Below are 18,744 nucleotides of genomic sequence, written 5' to 3'. Positions count from 1 at the left end.
AGACTGGTGGAAATCTATCCTTTGGTCTGATGGGTCCAAATTTGAGATTTTTGGTTCCAGCTGCCATGTCTTTGTGAGACGCAGAGTAGGTGAACGGATGATCTCCGCATGTGTGGTTTCCACCGTGAAGCATGGAGGAGGAGATGTGATGGTGTGGGGGGACTTTGCTGGTGACACTGTTGGTGATTCATTTAGAATTCAGGGCACACTTAACCAGCATGGCTGCCGCAGCAGCGATGCGCCATCCCATCTGGTTTGGGCTTAGTGGTACAATCATTTGTTTTTCAACAGGACAATGACCCAAAACACACCTCGAGGCTGTGTAAGGGCTATTTGACCAAGAAGGAGAGATGGAGTGCTGCATCAGATGACCTGACCACCACAATCACCCAACCTCAACCCAATTGAGATGGTTTGGGATGAGTTGGACTGCAGAGTGAAGGAAAAGCTGGCAACAAGTGCTCAGCATATGTGGGAACTCCTTCAAGACTGTTGGAAAAGCATTCCAGGTGAAGCTGGTTGAGAGAATGCCAAGAGTGTACGAAGCTGCCATCAAGGCAAAGGGTGGCTACTTTGAAGATTCTCAAATATAAAATATATTTTGATTTGTTTAACACTTTTGGTTGCTACATGATTCCATATGCATTATTTCATAGTTTTGATGTCTTCACTATTATTCTACAATGTAGGAAATAGTAAAAATAAAGAAAAACCCTTGAATGAGTAGATGTGTCCAAACTTTTGACTGGTACTGTATATTTGTAGCAAACCGGGCGAGCAGTGGCACGAAAGAGAGCCACGAGCGCAGTCACCGCTTGCTCCTCATCATCTCCCTACTGTGTAGTGGCACCAGGGCTCTAAATTGCAAATAATTAGTTACCAGTATATCTAAACATTTGGGGGAACCGAAAGAAAGGAAAAGGGATAGCTTCTGCAGGAACTCAATGACCATAGCAATGCATTTTCAATGTAATGCATCTCAATAGGTAGAATGTAGAAACCTAATATTCCACAAATGACTATCATATTTGAGCTTTTATTATAAACAAATGTCTTTACAGGGTTAAGATGTTAGCTTATAGGACACAAGTAGCTTGAAATTCATATAGGCCCGATATAGGCTATATCTCATTAAGTTTAAAAAATCGTATTTTCTCGTGCTTCTACATTTTATGTTGTGCTCCTAACTTTTTTAATTTGGGAGCAACAGTGCTAACAAAGTTTTTGTTTTTTTAGCCCAGAGTGGCGCGCATCAGTTATTTCAGATGGTGTCAACATAATTACATTTTCATGCATTTTGGAGTAGAATGTGTTTTGGAAAAAGTCACCAGAAATGACCTCATAGTCGTTCTACAAAACTATCTCCCAGGGGAGCACAAGACTGATTGTTACACACCACTCATCCCAACCCACTAAACTAACCCACTATAACAAGCCCCACACTCACTAACCAAACTACAATAGCGACCCTATTTACTATAGCAAATCCATGGCCTACGTATCTAAAACATTCAGTATTAATACTGTGATGTACTGCTACTAGTACTTCTGGGCTACTTACTACTACTACCTTGTCTCTCGCTGAAGGCTGCTATCAACTCCCTCTACTACACCAGCCTACATTTTTCAACACTAACAATCTTTTAAACTTCTTCCCACTAGATTCACCATCATATTTCTCTCCCCAAATGATAGCCTGAAACTTTTCTGATTCTTTGAGTAAAAGTGTAGTAGTCTGAGTGTAGTTATTTGTGATGAAATATGTGGTCTAATAGTCTATCAAAGTAATCAGACCAGATATTTTTATATATTTAACTTGGACTATATTTCACTTAAGTAAACGTTTCAAACTTCAACTACCACAAAAATACTTTTAAAGATCTGAAGCAAGTCACACAAATTTCTTTCATGGAATATTACAATCTTTAATTACCATAAAATAAATGTACCATCTAGTTATTTATTGTTGTTAATGTTGTGACAAACTGGATGTGCCATTCACCTACCTGAAAGTTTCCTCATTGTTGTCCAAATTTGTTTTGTTGACAGATGACGACCCCTCAAAGTTCTCTGAGCCGAAGTTCCCCACAGAGTGTTTCTTTCTGACGCTGCACACCCACCACCTGTCCATCCTACCGGGCTGCCGACGCTACATCCGCAGGCTGAGAGCCATCCGCGAGCTCAACAGGTACACTCACACACCACAGAAACACACACACACACGAGGACAAGGGGCCACAGCCACTCAAATAACCTGGGACTAGAGTTGTCATTTTCAGCCCAAACCCGAAAGGGCCCAACGTTACATGATGGCAATCTGTATTTTCAAAAGCATGTGAGTCTCGTGTTCATATTTCACAAACTCTGCAGGCTTTTGGAGTTGCCTATAGCAAAATAATACACCTGATTTTAAGATACGTTATTTATTACATTCTAAATGTTTCTGATCAGTGACAGATGAGCAAAATAATAGATGAGCTACCACCTCCACTTATTTGCCCAGCCAGAGATAAATTAACCAAATATTTCGATGGAGATTCAGTGAAAGAAAATCCCATTGATTGATTATCAGGCTTTTGGCTACTACGGGAGTGAAGAGCAAAATCCCCTTGTTAAGCTACATAACATGCTAGCAAAATGTTCTGATCAGTGCTAATATACACTAAACTAAAATATGAACGCAACATGTAAAGTGTTGGTCCCATGTTTCGTGAGCTGAAATTCAAAAAGCTTATTTCGCACAAATTTGTTTACGTCCCTGTTGGTGAGCATTTCTTCTTTGCTAAGATAATCCATCCACCTGACAGGGGTGGCATATCAAGAAGCTGATTAAACAGCATGATCATTACACAAGTGCACCTTGTGCTGGGGACAATAAAAGGCCACTCTAAAATGTGCTGTTTTGTCACACAATGCCACATGTCTCAAGTTTTGAGGGAGCGCGCAATTGGCATGCTGACTGCAGCAAAGTCCACCAGAGCTGTTGCCAGAGAATTTAATTTTTAATTTCTCTACCATAAGCCAACATCGCTTTAGAGAATTTGACAGTACGTCCAAACGGCCTCACAACCGCCGACCACGTGTTACCACGACATGCGGGATCGTCTGAGACCATTGAGGAGTATTCATATCTGTAATAAAGCCCTTTTGTGGGGGAAAACTCATTCTGATTGGCTGTGCCTGGCTCCCCAGTGGGTGAAAAAATCAATCAATGTCAGATTTTTGTTATCACGACAAGTCCACACGCTTTAATTGTATTATAATGGTTGGATATGACTTTGGTAGTTTCAGTAAGAAACAATTTGATATATGCCTTCAATTGCATTAGCCTATAACCTATTCCAATATTTTAGTCATTCAGTTGATCATAACTAGGCCTAAGGTGAGTTTCTCTCTCATCGCACTTCTAAGATGAGGGCTGTTTCCTCGTCTCCTCAATCCATTGCCGCCCACCTCCACTGCATTGTTCTCAACACCAGTTTAAATCAATATGCTGTTTTCTAGAATTTTCAGGCTCATTACATTTCTGTGATGTTGGTTCAGGCCTGGGCTCGGGGCTTCAGCTCACCGGGCTTGGGTAAGACTGGACTCTTAACTCTACCTGGGACCATAGAATTTAGAGGTCCATCTCAAGAAAGGAGTTTTCAGAGAGATTTGGCTTCAGAGTTCCAAAAAGATATTGGCTTTGGATTTTTTAAACTTGTAATAAATGTAATTCGGTCGTCTTCAACCAGTGAAATACCATAATGTAAATGTGTTCATATTTTAATGAGGAGCTCATTGTTACAATTCAGTGGTGATCATTTGATACTTTATTGGCCTAAGAGCGGAGATGATTTCATTGTGTCAAGGTGTGTATGTAGTTTATTAGTGCGTGTATGAAGGCTGGGTTGTATTCACTAGGCACCCAACATTAAGAACATTGACTGAAACAGGGAGGGACAAGCTGAAGTTGTCTAAGAAAGGCTTGTTTTTGTTATCCGTTGCAAGATGTTTTGAATACTAATGAATACGACCCTGTTTTGTTTGGCGTGGCAGGACGGTGGAGGAGCTGAAGAACAGTGAGAGCCAGTGGAAGGACTCTCCGCTGGCCAGCCGACACCGAGAGATGCTAAAAAGATGCAAAACCCAGCTCAAGGTTCGCTAAGACATTTTTCTTGTTCCCCCCCCCCCACTGTTTTCAGGCTAATGGGACTTAACCCACTCTCCCATCTGCTTGTGTTCTGCTTGTCATACGTGATAACGTTTTGGTAAATTTTAAGTGTAAAAACCCTAGAAAACGCAACATTTACTCTATCCCGTGTCATAGTTTGTTTCCGAATCTTCTGTTTTGGGTAGTTTCATAGATTTTTTAAATACTGAAATTAGTGTTGCAAACAAGAAAATAAACAATTTCAACTCTTGTCATGAGTTAAAGACAATATTCACTAGAAACCCCTCAATCTTTGATCTTTGGCCCTGACAGAAACTGGTGCGCTCCAAAGCCTGTGCCGATGCGGGTCTTCTGGACGAGAACCTATTACGCAGATGTCTGCAGTTCTACAGTATGGTCATTCAGCTCATCCTACGCATGGTGGATCCAGCCTACCCACAGTAAGTCACTCTGCCACAACCAGGAACTGTTTTAATGATGCAATATGAGTTCATAGCCTACTTTACATCATAATATATCTGCAATGATTAAAGGGATAGTGTGAGATTTTGGCAATTAAGCCCTTTTTCAACCTACCCAGTCAGATGAACTCATGGATACCATGTTTATGTCTCTGCGTGCAGTTTGAAGGAAGTTGAGGGTAGTTTTGCGAACCTGTCATTGTCCTGAAGCTAGTTACCAATTAAGCTAACTCTAGTTAGCAACTGCCTTAATACTGCACGCAGACATAAAAATGGTATCTATGAGTTCATCTGACTCTGGTTAAGTAGAAAAAGGGCTTAGTTGCCAAAATCTCACACAATCCATTTAAACTGAGGGATTCAACTTTTTACTAATCTGATAATTATATTATTTAAATGTTTATATTAGATTCATCTTCCTCATCTTTGTGTTATTGTGTGACATGCGTTAAGTGGAGCAAAAACTCTCTTATATATTCCTTCCTTCCCTTTGTTTCAGCATGAGTCTACCACTGAATCCGGAGATTCCCAAAAGCTTTGCTGCTCTGCCGGAGTTTTACATTGAAGATGTGGCCGAGTTCCTGCTTTTCGTTGTGCAGTAAGTCGACAGATCGATTGTCATATTAATTGCATAGTAAAAGGCCAGACAAATAACCCAGAGTGGGATTGATGGTGTCCATTTACCCTGTTTTACAATGAAGCAAATGATTAGTTCCATCTTTTATGCATTTCTTGGAGAATTGTTTACTAAAATGCTAACTTCAAAGGGATGTGGTATCAGTAGGGCCAAGAGGATTTCCTGACCATGTGACCCGACCTGGAGAAACTCCTAGCTCTCTCCATTCTCTTTCCTTTATTAATAAATACATGAGGAGGACCATCCTCCTCTTCCTCCCTGGACAAGCTTCCTCTGTTTTGACTTTTTCTCAATTAGTCTCCCCCTTGATTCTTGCATATGCTCTCCTCGCCTTTTCTTAAACCGCATTGCAGGAGAGGATCCAAGGTCCCTTCCCTCGGACCTTCTCCACCAATGCGTTTTGAGAAGAAGGCGAGCAGAGAGGTAGCAAGGAATCAAAGAAAGATGAATTGGGTTTAACAACACCCCTCCAAAATAGCTGGTTACACAATAATATGTATAAAAGGGGGTATACCTGCTGAAAAATTGTACACTGGACAAAAATATAAACGCAAGAGGACAAATACATTAGTGTCTAGTTTGAGAAACAGACGCCTTACAGGTCTTGGCAGTTGAGGACCTGTGAGGCGTCTGTTTCTCAAACTAGACACACTAATGTATTTGTCCTCTTGCTCAGTTGTGCACCGGGGCCTCCCACTCCTCTTTCTATTCTGGTTAGAGCCAGTTTGCGCTGTTCTTTGAAGGGAGTAGTACACAGCGTTGTACGAGATCTTCAGTTTCTTGGCAATTTCTCACATGGAATAGCCTTCATTTCTCAGAACAAGAATAGACTGAGTTTTAGAAGAAAGTTCTTTGTTTCTGGCCATTTTGAGCCTGTAATCGAACCCACAATTGCTGATGCTCCAGATACTCAACTAGTCTCAAGAAGGCCAGTTGTATTGCTTCTTTAAATCAAGAAAACAGTTTTCAGCTGTGCTAACATAATTCCAAAAGGGTTTTCTAATTTTTATTTATTTATTTTATTTCACCTTTATTTAACCAGGTAAGCCAGTTGAGAACAAGTTGTCATTTACAACTGCGACCTGGCCAAGATAAAGCAAAGCAGTGCGATAAAAACAACAACAGAGTTACATATGGAATAAACAAAACGTACAGTCAAGAATACAACAGAAAATCTATATACAGTGTGTGCAAATGTAGCAAGTTATGGAGGTAAGGCAATAAATAGGCCATAGTGCAAAATAATTACAATTACTATTAACACTGGAATGAATAGATGTGCAAGAGATTATGTGCAAATAGAGATACTGGGGTGCAAATTAGCAAAATAAATATCAATATGGGGATGAGGTAGTTGGGTGGGCAAATTTCAGATGGGGCTGTGTACAGGTGCAGTGATCGGTAAGGTGCTCTGACAACTGAAGCTGGAGATAAGAGTCTCCAGCTTCAGAGATTTTTGCAGTTCGTTCCAGTCATTGGCAGCAGAGAACTGGAAGGAATGGCGGCCAAAGGAGGTGTTGGCTTTGGGGATGACCAGTGAGATATACCTGCTGGAGCGCATACTATGGGTGGGTGTTGCTATGGTGACCAATGAGCTAAGATAAGGCGGGGATTTGCCTAGCAGTGATTTATAGATGACCTGGAGCCAGTGGGTTTGGTGACGAATATGTAGTGAGGACCAGCCAACAAGAGCGTACAGGTCACAGTGGTGGGTAGTATATGGGGCTTTGGTGACAAAACGGATGGCACTGTGATAGACTACCTCCAATTTGCTGAGTAGAGTGCTGGAGGCTATTTTGTAAATGACATCGCCGAAGTCAAAGATCGGTAGGATAGTCAGTTTTACGAGGGCATGTTTGGCAGCATGAGTGAAGGAGGCTTTGTTGCGAAATAGGAAGCCGATTCTAGAATTAACTTTGGATTGGAGATGCTTAATGTGAGTCTGGAAGGAGAGTTTACAGTCTAACCAGACACCTAGGTATTTGTAGTTATCCACATACTCTAGGTCAGACCCGTCGAGAGTAGTGATTCTAGGCGGGTGGGCGGGTGACAGCAGCGTTCGATTGAAGAGCATGCATTTAGTTTTACTTGTGTTTAAGAGCATTTGGAGGCTACGGAAGGAGTGTTGTATGGCATTGAAGCTCGTTTGGAGGTTTGTTAACACAGTGTCCAATGATCAATTAGCCTTTTAAAATGATAAACTTGGATTAGCAAACACAACGTGCCATTTTGCTGATAATGGGCCTCTGTACGCCTATGTAGATATTCCATTTAAAAATCAGCCATTTCCAGCTACAATAGCCATTTCCAACATTAACAATGTCTACACTGTGTTTCTGATCAATTTGATGTTATTTTAAAGGACAAAAATTGCTTTCCTTTCGAAAACAAGGACATTTCTAAGTGACCCCAAACTTTTGAGTGTGTGTGTGTGTATATATATATATATATACACACACACACACAGTGGGGAGAACGAGTATTTGATACACTGCCGATTTTGCAGGTTTTCCTACTTACAAAGCATGTAGAGGTCTGTAATTTTTATCATAGGTACACTTCCACTGTGAGAGACGGAATCTAAAACAAAAATCCAGAAAATCACATTGTATGATATTTAAGTAATTAATTTGCATTTTATTGCATGACATAAGTATTTGATACATCAGAAAAGCAGAACTTAATAGTTGGTACAGAAACCTTTGTTTGAAATTACAGAGATCATACGTTTCCTGTAGGTCTTGACCAGGTTTGCACACACTGCAGCAGGGATTTTGGCCCACTCCTCCATACAGACCTTCTCCAGATCCTTCAGGTTTCGGGCTGTCGCTGGGCAATACGGACTTTCAGCTCCCTCCAAAGATTTTCTATTGGGTTCAGGTCTGGAGACTGGCTAGGCCACTCCAGGACCTTGAGATGCTTCTTACGGAGCCACTCCTTAGTTGCCCTGGCTGTGTGTTTCGGGTCGTTGTCATGCTGGAAGACCCAGCCACGACCCATCTTCAATGCTCTTACTGAGGGAAGGAGGTTGTTGGCCAAGATCTCGCGATACATGGCCCCATCCATCCTCCCCTCAATACGGTGCAGTCGTCCTGTCCCCTTTGCAGAAAAGCATCCCCAAAGAATGATGTTTCCACCTCCATGCTTCACGGTTGGGATGGTGTTCTTGGGGTTGTACTCATCCTTCTTCTTCCTCCAAACACGGCGAGTGGAGTTTAGACCAAAAAGCTCTATTTTTGTCTCATCAGACCACATGACCTTCTCCCATTCCTCCTCTGGATCAGCCAGATGGTCATTGGCAAACATCAGACGGGCCTGGACATGCGCTGGCTTGAGCAGGGGGACCTTGCATACGCTGCAGGATTTTAATCCATGACGGCGTAGTGTGTTACTAATGGTTTTCTTTGAGACTGTGGTCCCAGCTCTCTTCAGGTCATTGACCAGGTCCTGCCGTGTAGTTCTGGGCTGATCCCTCACCTTCCTCATGATCATTGATGCCCCACGAGGTGAGATCTTGCATGGAGCCCTAGACCGAGGGTGATTGACCATCATCTTGAACTTCTTCCATTTTCTAATAATTGCGCCAACAGTTGTTGCCTTCTCACCAAGCTGCTTGCCTATTGTCCTGTAGCCCATCCCAGCCTTGTGCAGGTCTACAATTTTATCCCTGATGTCCTTACACAGCTCTCTGGTCTTGGCCATTGTGGAGAGGTTGGAGTCTGTTTGATTGAGTGTGTGGACAGGTGTCTTTTATACAGATAACGAGTTCAAACAGGTGCAGTTAATACAGGTAATGAGTGGAGAACAGGAGGGCTTCTTAAAGAAAAACTAACAGGTCTGTGAGAGCCGGAATTCTTACTGGTTGGTAGGTGATCAAATACTTATGTCATGCAATAAAATGCAAATTAATTACTTAAAAATCATACAATGTGATTTTCTGGATTCCGTCTCTCACAGTTGAAGTGTACCTATGATAAAATTTACAGACCTCTACATGCTTTGTAAGTAGGAAAACCTGCAAAATCGGCAGTGTATCAAATACTTGTTCTCCCCACTGTATATATACTGCTCAAAAAAATAAAGGGAACACTTAAACAACACAATGTAACTCCAAGTCAATCACACTTCTGTGAAATCAAACTGTCCACTTAGGAAGCAACACTGATTGACAATAAATTTCACATGCTGTTGTGCAAATGGAATAGACAACAGGTGGAAATTATAGGCAATTAGCAAGACACCCCCAATAAAGGACTGGTTTTGAAGGTGGTGACCACAGACCACTTCTCAGTTCCTATGCTTCCTGGCTGATGTTTTGGTCACTTTTGAATGCTGGCGGTGCTTTCACTCTAGTGGTAGCATGAGACGGAGTCTACAACCCACACAAGTGGCTCAGGTAGTGCAGCTCATCCAGGATGGCACATCAATGCGAGCTGTGGCAAGAAGGTTTGCTGTGTCTGTCAGCGTAGTGTCCAGAGCATGGAGGCGCTACCAGGAGACAGGCCAGTACATCAGGAGACGTGGAGGAGGCCGTAGGAGGGCAACAACCCAGCAGCAGGACTGCTACCTCCGCCTTTGTGCAAGGAGGAGCAGGAGGAGTACTGCCAGAGCCCTGCAAAATGACCTCCAGCAGGCCACAAATGTGCATGTGTCTGCTCAAACGGTCAGAAACAGACTCCATGAGGGTGGTATGAGGACCCAACGTCCACAGGTGGGGGTTGTGGTTACAGCCCAACACCGTGCAGGACGTTTGGCATTTGCCAGAGAACACCAAGATTGGCAAATTCGCCACTGGCGCCCTGTGCTCTTCAGATGAAAGCGGGTTCACACTGAGCATGTAACAGACGTGACAGAGTCTGGAGACGCCGTGGAGAACGTTCTGCTGCCTGCAACATCCTCCAGCATGACCGGTTTGGCGGTGGGTCAGTCATGGTGTGGGGTGGCATTTCTTTGGGGGGCCGCACAGCCCTCCATGTGCTCGCCAGTGGTAGCCTGACTGCCATTAGGTACCGAGATGAGATCCTCAGACCCCTTGTGAGACCATATGCTGGTGCGGTTGGCCCTGGGTTCCTCCTAATGCAAGACAATGCTAGACCTCATGTGGCTGGAGTGTGTCAGCAGTTCCTGCAAGAGGAAGGCATTGATGCTATGGACTGGCCCGCCCGTTCCCCAGACCTGAATCCAATTGAGCACATCTGGGACATCATGTCTCACTCCATCCAACAACGCCACGTTGCACCACAGACTGTCCAGGAGTTGGCGGATGCTTTAGTCCAGGTCTGGGAGGAGATCCCTCAGGAGACCATCCGCCACCTCATCAGGAGCATGCCCAGGCGTTGTAGGGAGGTCATACAGGCACGTGGAGGCCACACACACTACTGAGCCTCATTTTGACTTGTTTTAAGGACAGTACATCAAAGTTGGATCAGCCTGTAGTGTGGTTTTCCACTTTCATTTTGAGTGTGACTCCAAATCCAGACCTCCATGGGTTGATACATTTGAGTGTGATGTTTGAAATGTGATTTTGTTGTCAGCGCATTCAACTATGTAAAGAAAAAAGTATTTAATAAGATTATTTCATTCATTCAGATCTAGGATGTGTTGTTTTAAGTGTTCCCTTTATTTTTTTGAGCAGTGTATATATGGGGCTGTTTGAATGGGTGTCATATAGAAAGTACATAATTCTTTGAAAATGTAAAATACTGCATCTTCTGTGTGAAAATGGCTTTTGACTGACAGTTAGCGTCTGCTTTCTATCCCCCGCAGGTATTCCCCTCAGGTTCTGTATGAGCCCTGCGTCCAGGACATTGTCACCTTTCTGGTGGTGTTCATCTGCAGTCAGAACTACATCCGGAACCCCTACCTGATCGCTAAGCTGGTGGAAGTGCTGTTTGTCACCAACCCGGCAGTGCAGCTGCGCACCCAGCGCTTTTCCGAGATGATGGAGAACCACCCCCTGTCCGTCAAACAGTTGGTCCCGGCCCTCATGAAGTTCTACACAGGTGTGACCACTTGGTGCAGCATTTTGGGAGGGGTAGAATTAGACACATTGCACAATTTTCACACTTTTGCACGAACATGTTTACTGTGCTGGCTTGGATATTTTCTTCAGATTGTTCTTTCCAGCATGGTTCCATCAACTATAGTGGATGTGTAACCATACCATCACAGTACTGCTCGGTTTGGCTCGACTCAGTAGTGTACAAATGCTATTAGAGTGGAGTCAAGTGCACTGATTCTCACAGGCAACTGACTCTTGTGTGCCTTCCCTTCCACAGATGTGGAGCACACTGGTGCCACCAGCGAGTTCTACGACAAGTTCACCATCCGCTACCACATCAGCACCATCTTCAAGAGCCTCTGGCAGAACGTGGGTCACCACGGCACTTTCCTGGAGGAGTTCAAGTAAGTGGGCTAGAATCAAAGCTTAGTATTTATCTTATGACAATACCTATTATGGTGATAGCCTGGTCTAAAAAGCTGCCCGCTGTCCGGTCATGCTGAATGCTGCATGTCAAATTTACTCAGACTGAGTTTGTGTGACTTTGACTGGCTTCTGAAGGCCTCCTAGTCAGTCAATCCATCTGTTTATTCCTCTGTAGCTCTGGCAAGCAGTTTGTGCGCTACATCAACATGCTGATCAACGACACCACCTTCCTGCTGGACGAGAGCCTGGAGTCCCTAAAGCGTATCCACGAGGTCCAGGAGGAGATGAAGAACAAGGAGCAGTGGGATCAGCTTCCCAGAGTCAGTACGGTTTTCCCGGGGGAAAAACATGAACATGTTACGAAGCGCCTTTATAATGCCTTACGACTCTTTCTCCCTCAGGAGCAGCAGCAGAGCCGCCAGTCCCAGCTGACCCAGGACGAGCGGGTGTCGCGCTCCTACCTGGCCCTGGCCACCGAGACTGTCGACATGTTCCACATCCTCACCAAGCAGGTCCAGAAGCCCTTCCTCCGGCCCGTAAGTACCACTCTGACCAGGGGAAAAAACATGTTTTTTTTCTCATACTTTCCAGTCTATAAAGGGAGAGATGGGCGCTAGAACATAGTTTACAATGTTGTATTCGACAAAGATGCGGTTATATACTGTTTGTCAACAGCCCCCACAGCAGCCAAATAGAACATTGACAATAATATATTTTTTTGCTGGTGTGCTCGAATGGGTAAAAAACTAAGGCCATGGAGGTGATCTTTGAAAAGAGTAGTCTGTGACTGGCAGAAAAACTAACGGGAATGATGGCGACCACTTAGTAAAATGAAAAATGTAGGAAAATTAATTGTTTGCTTACTTTTTCCATCAAGGCACTTGCCTTCATCCATTTTCTTCATGAGTGCCATGGTGGGAAAAGTAAGCCCCACGATAATCTTTTTCAAAAACGTTTGTTTACTGAGTGGTGGCCATCATTCCCTTTATTTTTCTGCCAACAATAGAACATTACTGTGTAGCGGCATGGGGAAACATATTACTGTATGAAGCCTACTTCAATAGTAACCATAAACCACTCCTATTCAGGGATGTAGGCACTTAATTCATATTTTTCCTGGTGACTTAACTCCCTGCTCTGTGCATTTCAGGAGTTGGGGCCTCGTCTGGCGGCCATGCTGAACTTTAACCTCCAGCAGCTTTGCGGGCCCAAGTGCCGGGACCTGAAGGTGGAGAACCCAGAGAAGTATGGTTTTGAGCCCAAAAAGCTCTTGGACCAGCTTACTGACATTTACCTGCAACTTGACTGTGCCCGCTTTGCCAAGGCCATCGCCGACGACCAGGTAAACTGTAGTAGTAGCACACCTGGCTTTCAAACACTTGGGAAATCGATTCAAATACTTTGCCTGTTGTAGCTTGCATTGTTTAATAAACCAATAAAAAAGTCCCCAAACTGCAAACCTCGCCAATCTGGCACTCCAGGCAGACTCAAGCAAAATGTTAAGTATTTGAACCCAGGTCTGAGTAGTAGTAGGCCACAATAAATGTTTGTATGCATGCTTTACTGTATGTATTTTCTATACTGTATAATTTCACTGATGTACAGTATTACCAGTAAGATTATTTAAAAGATTATTTAAGTGTTTTGACCATTCATGACAAATACATTTATCTAATCTAATCTAAACCCCTGCTAAATAAAGCGCTTTATACATTAAAACGACTCCGAAGGAATGACCTTAATGCAACTTGATTGTTACGCACACAGAAATAGAATTACTAGAATGGACATTCCCATTCAAGTCACATTTTGTGATTGGTGGCCCAGCTATATTAAGTGTATCCATAGCAGGAAGTTAAAGCAGTTCCTATGGTTACACACCTACAGTATGTAATAATACCAGGCTTGGGTAAAATACTTATTTGTTTATGAAATTCAAGGCACATTGTAGTAGTTAGCTACAATACAAAGCCTGGGGAGAGAATGTGTACTGCCAGCGACTGTGCTCTCAGTACAGACCATGCTGACCATCTCAATGGCGAAGAGGTATAACGATGGAGGAATTCAGATATGTCATTGTTTTAGCACTATCCACTGAGTTTTTAAACTACAGTGCATGTGATGGTTCAATGCACCAACAAAGTAGCACAATATACTTTTGGGGTTTTTCAAATTGGCGGCGTCTAGGTGGTAAAATTGGAATCATGTATACTGTGCTAATGACAATACAAAAAAGGAGTAACAGAGAACAATGTACAATAAGGCAAACTTAGCAAACGAGGCAGTTGTGATAAGTACATGGAGGCCGCCATCTTTATGCACCTCTGCTATTTTGTCATCATTTGGGAGAATGACACACTCGCGTCCCAAAACCTCTCAGGGATAATTCCTTCAAAAGGCTGTTTTCTTCCCTTCCCCCATTTCCAGGGATGTATTCACTAGGAACCAAATAGAAGCAAACGGTAAGAAACTGGGAGGGATCTTCCTGAATTTGTCCAATAAGAAACATATTTTTTTTGTTTTTCCGTTGCAAAACGTTTTGCTGTGGTGTGCGGTAATAAATACACCCCAGGCTTACATGGTGTTACATAGTCCCGTGTAGCTCAGTTGGTAGAGTATGGCGCTTGCAACGCCAGGGTTGTGGGTTCGTTTCCCACGGGGGGCCAGTATGAAAATGTATGCACTCACTAACTGTAAGTCGCGCTGGATAAGAGCGTCTGCTAAATGACTAAAATGTTTTTTTTAATGTGTTTTTTCTCTCCCCTTTCCAGCGGTCGTACAGCCGAGAGCTCTTTGAGGAAGTGATTTCCAAGATGACGAAAGCTGGCATCAAGTCCACCATCGCCATTGAAAAATTCAAGCTACTATCGGAGAAGGTGGAGGAGATAGTCGCCAGGAACTCTCAGTCCGAAATGGACTACAGTGACGCACCTGACGAGTTTAAAGGCAAGTGTTCAAACTCGCAAGTGTTTAAACTTAACTTTCTAGTGTATGAACTTAAAAAGTGTTTGAAATCTTTATTTATTGTGTTGTTACTAATTGCCCCTGACAGCAGCGGCATGTTAATTTGGATGCAACATCACAGTATGACTTGAATTGTGCAGACAGGGCACAGTTCTCTATGCCACATTAGTAAAGCACAGTGTCTGTTCTGTACAATACATTTCTGTCTGCAATGTTCTGAACTGATTTTTTTCATAACGTATAAGACTTGGATCAAAAGAGCTGACCCCAAGTCAGTTTGATTGGGACATAAAAGTAATGGGAAGACCCTCTATCGTGGTAAAATGTTGGACATTTTACGTGGGTAATGGCGGTCACACAAACCGCTTAGACTGGGCTATCCTATAACCACTGACTTAATATACTCTGGGAGGGGAATGCAGGCTGCATACTTCCTTTTGTGTGCCATAAAAGACTCAAACCAAAATCGAATCAAATTTGGTTTGTCACTTGCGCCGAATATGCTTACTTACAAGCCTTTAACCAACAATGCAGTTTTAAGAAAAAAAGTGTTAAGAAAATATTTACTAAATAAACAAATTAACACAATAAAATAACAATAACGAGGCTATATACAAGGGGTACCGGTACCGAGTCAATGTGCGGGGGGTACAGGTTAGTCGAGGTAATTGAGGTAATATGTACATGTAGGTAGGGGTAAAGTGACTAGGCATAGATAATAAACAGCGAGTAGCAGTAGCGTTTAAAAAGAAAGGGGGGGGGTCAATGCAAATAGTCCGGGTAGCCATTTGATCAACTGTTCAGCAGTCTTATGGTTTGGGGGTAGAAGCTGTTAAGGAGCCTTTTGGACCTGCGGTAGCAGAGAGAACAGTCTATGACTAGGGTGGCAGGAGTCTTTGACCATTTTTAAGTCCTTCCTCTGACACCGCCTGGTATAGAGGTCCTGGATGGCAGGAAGCTTGGCGCCAGTGTACTGGGCCGTACTCACTACCCTCTGTTATAGCGCCTTGCAGTCCGATGCCGAGCAGTTGCCATACCAGGCGGTGATGCAACCAGTCAGGATACTCTCGATGGTGCAGCTGTAGAACCTTTTGAGGCTCTGAGGACCCATGCCAAATCTTTTCAGTCTCCTGAGGGGGATTAGGTGTTGTCGTGCCCTCTTCACGACTGCCTTGGTGTGTTTGGACCATGGTAGTTTGTTGATGTGGACACCAAGGATCTTGAAGCTCTCGACCTGCTCCACTACAGCGCCCTCGATGTGGATGGGGGCGTGCTCGGTCTTCCTTTTCCTGTAGTCCACGATCATCTCCTTTGTCTTGATCACGTTGAGGGAGAGGTTGTTGTCCTAGCGCCACACTGTCAGGTCTCTGACCTCCCTAGAGGCTGTCTCATCGTTGTCGGTGATCAGGCTTACCACCGTTGTGTCATCAGCAAACTTAATGATGGCGTTGGAGTCGTGCTTGGCCACGCAGTCGTGGGTGAACAGGGAGTACAGGAGGGGACTAAGCACGCACCCCTGAGGGGCCCCCGTGTTGAGGATCAGTGTGGCAGATGTGTTGTTGCCTACCCTTACCACCTGGGGGCGGCCCGTCAGGAAGTCCAGGATCCAGTTGCAGAGGGAGGTGTTTAGTCCCAGGGTCCTTAGCTTAGTGATGAGCTTTGAGGGCACTATGGTGTTGAATGTTGAGCTGTAGTCAATGAACAGCATTGTCACTTAGGTGTTCCTTTTGTCCAGGTGGGAAAGGGCAGTGTGGAGTGCAATAGAGATTGCGTCTTCTGTGGATCTGAGGTGTCAACTAACTATCTCGGGTTAAAGAAAACCCTGAGGTTTTATTTTTAAATGTGTAACATATAAAACCCTCAAAGACAGCAACCTCAACATTTCAATATAGGACCCAGCATTTAATTTTAAGCTAATTTGATTATCTTCATGATTTCCTTGCATGCGTTTCGGAGAAGTCTATGCTTTGATTTGAGAATACAGACACATGCATGCAAATATACTTGCAGAGGACGTAAAAACACTGTCTGAATAGAGGAAAGTGTGTCGATTTTGATTAATTTCATATTTCATTAACTTTTTTATTTTATTAAACAATTATTTATTTTCAATATAACACATCGCACTCAAACATGACACAACATTGTACTCTCTCATCCTGGGCGAAATACATTTACACAGCTCAAGGCACATTTCTATATTTTACATTTTTGTTTTTGCATATCACATAATTTCATCCACAAAAAAAACAAATGTTGCATAAATGGGAGGGCTGCAACGAAGGCAAATATATAAATAATTGAAGATACAAATTACATTTGTTTGCATGTGTGTGTTTGTGTCCACAGACCCTCTGATGGACACCCTAATGACAGACCCTGTGATATTGCCCTCTGGGAACATCATGGACCGAGCCATCATCCTCCGCCACCTTCTCAACTCCCCAACTGACCCCTTCAACAGACAGCCGCTCAACGAAAGCATGCTGGAGTCACGTATGTGTACACACACACACACACGTCTCAAAGTCATATCCACTTAAATTGTAACTCCCTATACTCATAGCCTGCAGTTCAAAATGTTAGTTTGATATGTGAGGAAAAGGAAGTACCCACCCGAAACAAATGTGACTTACTGAAAATGGTGACTTCTAAAGGCTTGGCGAAAAATGTGCATGAAAATGAAGTCGTCTGTCGTTGAATGACAACAAACACTTCATTGAAGAATCCCTACTGTTGACCAATCACCGAAGAAGGGGCGTAGACTTCCGATTCCGAACTTTGGCTTGCCCCGAGAGAGAGAAAAAAAACTGCTGAAAAGAAACCTTGCCGAAGGCCAAAACGAATAAAAACATCACAATATATGCATGAACCGTTTCGGATTGGAAGCATGTAGACGTCTTAACCCTAAAGTTTACTTGGACGTCTACCCACTCTTATTTTGCACCCATATCCTTTCCTGTGCACACTCTTGTGGTTCTCAGGTAAAGGGAGGAAACATTCTCAACTCTATCTTGCGTAAAAACAGTGAAAGGGTGCTTCCAGACAACAGTCGGTCACGTAATCAATTAAAAAAGTGGACCAGCACTCGACAGTTGGAATTGAAGTCTTTTATTCATTTTTTCTTTTCTTTTAGGCAACATGTCCTGCTAGCACACTTTATTAACTATGTGGGTCCCCATGGGTTTGTGCTCACGTTCTGCTCTGTCATTGTCTTTATTCACAGTCCCTGAACTGAAGGAGAGGATCCAGGCATGGATGAGAGAGAAGCAAGGCCAGGGACGTTTCCTCTAATGACACCCCAACTTCGACCCCCCCCCCCCGCCGTCAGTAAGGGATGTTACCACCATTAATTCACCATGCGTGAATGAAATACCATCAAGAACGGGGGGAAAACGCAAGAGAGAAATAAACTAAACCTGATTTTATTTTTCTTCCCTTTATCCTTATTTTCTCGGGTCGTCATCTGAAGGCCCTTGGCTCTAAAATGAAACATAATAAAGTTAAGACTTTTAAAAGGTTTTTGCTCATGACTTTGTGTATATATCTACATATATACATAACACTGCCAGGATAAGCAGTTGTCACAGCCTACAAGTCATAGCAGCAGAATGCATTGCTACATTCATTGTTTATTTTCCCTCGGTTTTGTGAGACTTTATGTATACTTTATGTTAGCTGAATTATTACATTTCAGCTTTATGAAGGGGCGGATGATACGTTTAGGATTTGGGATCCATTTTGGTTGTCTTGGTGGTAAAACTTTCAACAAGACATTGAAAAGAAAGTGGCTGAACTAGTTCACAATAGTGTTTATCATAACCATACAGTTTACAGTACAACATGCGCACATCTTGTGCAGTTTGCTGAGGCGGCTTGGGAAATGAGAATACATATTTTTAAATGTAGCTTGAATTAAACGTGCTAGATTGTCTTGTAGACAAACGAAAACTAAATGTGAGCTTAATTTGATGAAAGTGGTAAGTGAAGCATCAGTTTAAATTATGTACGGTTGGTTAGTTTGGTTTGTGTCTCCCTGTTGATGACTTTGATAAGAGTGAATAAAGTTTTATTTGCATGGCCTAAAGTTCAGAACCTCCCA

General features: G+C 43.2%; 1 protein-coding gene across 2 annotated transcripts in view; it reads left to right on the top strand.

Moving 5' to 3' along the window:
* Positions 1 to 18,164, top strand: part of ube4b (ubiquitination factor E4B, UFD2 homolog) — a 50,699-nt gene extending 32,535 nt beyond the window's left edge. For both annotated transcript variants that reach the window (XM_084183955.1, XM_084183956.1), the window contains exons 16-27: positions 2,050 to 2,188; positions 4,039 to 4,138; positions 4,466 to 4,593; positions 5,114 to 5,212; positions 11,018 to 11,253; positions 11,530 to 11,656; positions 11,854 to 11,998; positions 12,080 to 12,214; positions 12,829 to 13,020; positions 14,450 to 14,624; positions 16,992 to 17,138; positions 17,869 to 18,164. In XM_084183955.1, the coding sequence (XP_084040081.1) occupies positions 2,050 to 2,188; positions 4,039 to 4,138; positions 4,466 to 4,593; positions 5,114 to 5,212; positions 11,018 to 11,253; positions 11,530 to 11,656; positions 11,854 to 11,998; positions 12,080 to 12,214; positions 12,829 to 13,020; positions 14,450 to 14,624; positions 16,992 to 17,138; positions 17,869 to 17,936 (1,691 nt within the window). In that variant the 3' untranslated portion in view covers positions 17,937 to 18,164. The remainder of the gene's footprint in view (positions 1 to 2,049; positions 2,189 to 4,038; positions 4,139 to 4,465; positions 4,594 to 5,113; positions 5,213 to 11,017; positions 11,254 to 11,529; positions 11,657 to 11,853; positions 11,999 to 12,079; positions 12,215 to 12,828; positions 13,021 to 14,449; positions 14,625 to 16,991; positions 17,139 to 17,868) is intronic.
* Positions 18,165 to 18,744: the final 580 nt, after the last annotated feature.

Source organism: Coregonus lavaretus, assembly GCF_964263955.1.
Source record: "Coregonus lavaretus genome assembly, chromosome: 20".
Lineage (NCBI taxonomy): Eukaryota > Metazoa > Chordata > Actinopteri > Salmoniformes > Salmonidae > Coregonus > Coregonus lavaretus.
Note: the sequence above shows the minus strand (reverse complement) of the source record. Positions and strands in the feature narration are given on the sequence as shown.